General features: G+C 37.4%; 2 protein-coding genes across 2 annotated transcripts in view; one reads left to right on the top strand and one right to left on the bottom strand.

Annotated features, from left to right (window-relative positions):
• The window catches only part of lig1 (ligase I, DNA, ATP-dependent), a 111,697-nt gene that overhangs the window by 13,830 nt on the left and 93,348 nt on the right, over window positions 1–4,519 (top strand). The window lies entirely within an intron of this gene.
• LOC119414843 (ETS domain-containing transcription factor ERF-like) lies at window positions 152–2,837 on the bottom strand. Its single transcript, XM_037681965.1, has 3 exons — window positions 2,771–2,837; window positions 403–634; window positions 152–302 (listed from the first exon to the last, which is right to left on the bottom strand). The coding sequence occupies exons 1-3, from the start codon at window positions 2,835–2,837 to the stop codon at window positions 152–154; spliced, it is 450 nt and encodes a 149-aa protein (XP_037537893.1).

The raw sequence follows: 4,519 nt of genomic DNA, 5'->3' as shown, positions 1-4,519 counted from the left end.
GGTTTTCAGAGGAGTTCTGTTCCAGTCTTGCTAATCCACATTAATAATAAAGCTGAGGTAACAGTTCAGGATATTTCATTTTAAATCTTTAAACATCACAGTTAATCTTTTATGTGTTTTGTAAATGTGGCCCAGTTTCAGGGACCAGCCCTTAAAGTGGGGGTGGAGTCTTGGTGGTGACCTGGTGGCCGGGTGGAGGCGGGTGACCCGGGCAGTTGATCAGGATGAGTTTGCTGAAGTTGAACCTGTAGGTGAATCTCTTCCCTTTGGTCTTGTGCAGGATGCGCTTGTTGTAGTAGTACCTGCAAGAAGACGGTTTCCTGTCAGTCCTGGTCCTGCAGGTCCCCCCAGGTGTTTCTTCCTCAAAGGTAACGTGCTGACGTTTTGTAGAGGACCCCTTACCTGAGCGCCCGGCTGAGTTTGTCGTAGTTCATGTGCGGTTTGCCCTTCCTCTCCCCCCACAGCCTGGCCAGCCTTTCGGGGTCCCTGATGACGAACTCGCCCCACTCCCCTCCCCAGCCGATGGCCCCTCCCTCGCCGCGGCCCAGCAGCTCCAACAGGAAGTGCCAGAGCTGCACCTGCCTGGAACCAGGAGACCAGGCCGGTTTGTAGGCCCAGTCTGGAAACAGCACTGCTGGAAGAGAGAGGAGGAAATGTGAGAGGCAAACTGTAGCAAGCGTTGACCTTGATTTGTGACCTTGACCTTATTAATATAAATGTATGCAACACTCCATCTGGTGATGAAGCATATGAATATGAAGTTTTGTTAAATAGTTTTGAACAAACAGAAGTTGCAGGTCAGAAGAGGAAGTTTCCAGGTGGAGACAAAACACACAGGCGTGTAAAAAGCTCAATAACGGATCAGTCATCCTTAATTAGTCCCACTACAAATGTTAACAGTGCGAATGTTTATGAAGCATTCACACGATCGTCATCCATTTTGCTTCCGTACATTTTTCGGTGTGATTCTCATCCCCCAGTTTTCAAGCCATTTCACCAAATCATAAATCCAAACGTTCAGCTCTTTCAGGACAATCCTGCTATGACTTTTGGTGTTGGTGCAACTTTAGCTTTTTGAAATATTTTAGCCTTTTCTGCCATTTTTTCCTCATAGAAAATGAATTAATCATTTTCCATCCTTCAAATCTTCAGATGTGTTCACAACCGTTTACTGCTCCTTTCACTTTTCGTTCTTCTTCAGCTTCTTTCAGCTTCCATCTGCAAAATGTTAACTTTTTTCAGCTAATTTCAGCTGTTTTATGCTGCCTTCTGATTTGTTCTGCTAACTACAAAATGTTTGTACTTCTAACTTCTTTCTACTAATTTCACCTTGTTATGCTCCTTTCAGCTTAATTCTGCATGATTCAACTTTTTCTGCCATTTCAGCTACTATTTAGCTGTTTTTATGCTAATTTGAGCTTTTTCAGTTAATTCCACATTTTTCGCACTCGTTTAAACTTTTCTCAGCCTAATTCAGCACAAATTGCTCTCTTCACTTTCTTCTGGTAATTTAAGATTTTTTTCTGCCCTTTTAGCTACTATTCGGCTGTGTTTTGCTCATGTCCACTTTTTTCAGATAATTTCCACTGTTTTGTGCTCATTTTGTTTCAGCAAACATGTCTTCTTTCTGTTTTCTTCTGCTAATTTCAGCTTGTTCTATCTTTTCAGCTATCATTTTTAGCCAGCATTTTTAGTTAATTTCAGCTGTTTTCAGATAAATTCAAGTTTTAATTTTTGTTATTTTCAACCTAATTAACTTCTTTATGGTAATTTCAGTTTGTTATGCTCATTTCTGCTATTATAACTACTTTTTAGCTGCTTTACACCAATTTTAGCCTTTTCAGCTAATTCCACTTTTTTTAAAGCTCATTACAGTTCTTTTCACTTCCTTCTGGTAATGTAAGTTTCTTTCTGCCTTTTCAGCTACATTTCAGCTATTTGTTTATCTAATTTAAGCTTATTTTATCTAATTTCCTAAAGTTTGTGCTATAATTCAGCAAAAATGTGTTCTGTCTGCGTTCTTCTACGGTTTATTCTTTCATTTCAGCTACAATTCAAAATGTTTTTTTAAACTAATTTCAGCTGTTTTTCAGCAAGTTTTTCAACAATAAACATTTCGACAGGAAGTGCAATTTCTCTTGATGTAGAAGTTCATCCAGTGATTGATTTTTAATTTTTATTAAAAAAAAATTTTGCGATTCATGAGATATTTTGCTAACAGTATAAACAGACACAGGTAAAAACATTATCGTGTGCCTTTACCTTTTGGCACCGACTGATAATAAAAAAAACACTGGAGGCATAAAATTCAGTAAACCTGACCCATGTTTAAGCAAAATGTTCTTTTGTGAGGAATCTTGATGACTCATCAACTTATCTTATTCATGTTCAAATTTCAACCCAGTCCAGTTAACAGTTGTTTGGTAAATCATAAAAACAAACCTCAAATGTAAAAATTAAAATCTCAAAACGGCAAAAAGCAGCCAAATCTGATAAACTTGTAGCTCGTAAAAATCTTGCAGGTCCGCTGGAACGTCTGTTATGATTTTTGAATTTTATCCGGGGCTTTAAAATGAGTTTTATGTGATTTAAACATCCCATTCCGAAGGCATCACAGTTCTTATTTCCTTATCTTTACTATCTAATCTGGTTTTTAACTATTCCTTAATAGTAAACGATCCCATATGGAAAATTAATCTATAAAAGCGTCAGCAGACAAACATAAAAAAGTGACTTAAAAACCAACAAAATCACAAAAAAATAATCTCACCTTGAGTCCAGTAAGGTGAAGAAACGTCTCCGACAGATGTGCTCCAGCTGTACTGCATCTGATACATGAAACAATTATTCACAGCAAACATTATACAAAATATAAACAATTCACACGGACCGCAGCTTCTGCTCTCAAATTTACTTATATTTTATATACATATATATATATATACATATATATATGTATATATATATACACAATAAATTGATTAACAAGAATCCAGTGTGTGGAGCCAACTTTCCCTGCAGAGACAGTGTTTTTTCCTTTGCTCGGTTAGTTTTGGTTTAATTTCGTCCTGTAAACAGTCGCATCATCCAGGCTCAGGCACGGTGACCTTCCCCGGCGATTTGCAGCGGACAGCCGTTCTCCCCTGGAAGGCTAAAATCTCATCTCTTCAGAAAGCACTTCACTTTTTCCCCACTGGATCATGTCTCCTCTCATAAAAGCTCCTTTCCCACCAGCTCTAATATCCTCTTATCTTGGAGCAACAACAATAACAAAAGAACTGTCCCCTTCAGCTCTTATTTTATTCCCTTTTTTAATTTTTTTCTCGATCTCCACAGAGTCACATGAGTCCACAGGAGGAGTTGAAGCCGGGACGTTTGGGTCAATATTTAGATCAGCTCCAAAAGGATCCTCCATCAACACATGATGAAATGAGATTCCTCCAATGGAGCAGAATTGTTGTTTTAATGGTTAACATTGAATTTCTGCTCAACTCATCCTCTCAAAGCATCTGAAAAGTCTTCAAAAATTCTATCTAAGTTATTAGTTTCATAAAGGTTAGAAATGTGCTGACGCTGCAATCAAAATGAGTATTTTTGACAACTTTTAAGTCCAGTTTAACTCGACACGTTGTTGCAAACAAACACACAAACATCTGCATCAGTCAAACAATCGTTCTTTGTGTCCCGTTACCTCGTTTGAAGGGCCGGACTCTTCATCAGACGGGAACAATGATCACTTTGAGTCTGGGAGGACCGACGGATGGATGGACTGGATCCTAAACCCTCTTTCTCATCCGGCCCCCACCCACCTTCTGGATCCGATTCCTCTTGCCCTCCCCCCACGATCACTGTAGAATTAGGACTTGGTCCAACAAAGTTACAAGGATCTATTCACTGATTTGTTTTGGACAGACAAGAATGTCCTTCACTAACTACTGTAACTCTTTATAAAACATGTATTTAACTTATAGAGGACTAAAACTTAAAGATCAACGGGTCGGTTAAGTTGAAAGAGTTTTTAGTGCATGATGATGAGTGGATGTTGCACATCATTAAGGTTCGAGTCATGATGTCTTTGCAGTTTCTAACGAGCCAGTTGCAAACACGTTTTGTTTTTTATCACCTTGGACTGAAGTGGACAGAAAAATAAGAAAATAAACAAAACTTTAGGATTTGGCGTCTTCTTCTAGACTTAGGGTCCTCAAACAATAAACCGTTTTTTTTATATATATATATAATTTAAGGAGATTTATTTCAATTGATATTTTATTTCAGTTGTAATTTCAATTCCTAGAGCTTCTCTCTACAGAAAGAAACTGGAGCCCACAGAGAGGGAGAGCCTGAAAAGACAAGAAAACTAGCATCGCTGTCAAGAAGCAGCGATATGTATGTATATATATATATATATAAACATATATATATATATATTTATATATATATATATATATACATATATATATATATATATAAACATATATATATATATATGTATATATATATATATAAACATATATATATA

Source organism: Nematolebias whitei, chromosome 9 (assembly GCF_014905685.2).
Source record: "Nematolebias whitei isolate Nwh7 chromosome 9, NemWhi1, whole genome shotgun sequence".
Classification (NCBI taxonomy): Eukaryota; Metazoa; Chordata; class Actinopteri; order Cyprinodontiformes; family Rivulidae; genus Nematolebias; species Nematolebias whitei.
This window is presented reverse-complemented; position numbering and strand designations above follow the sequence as displayed.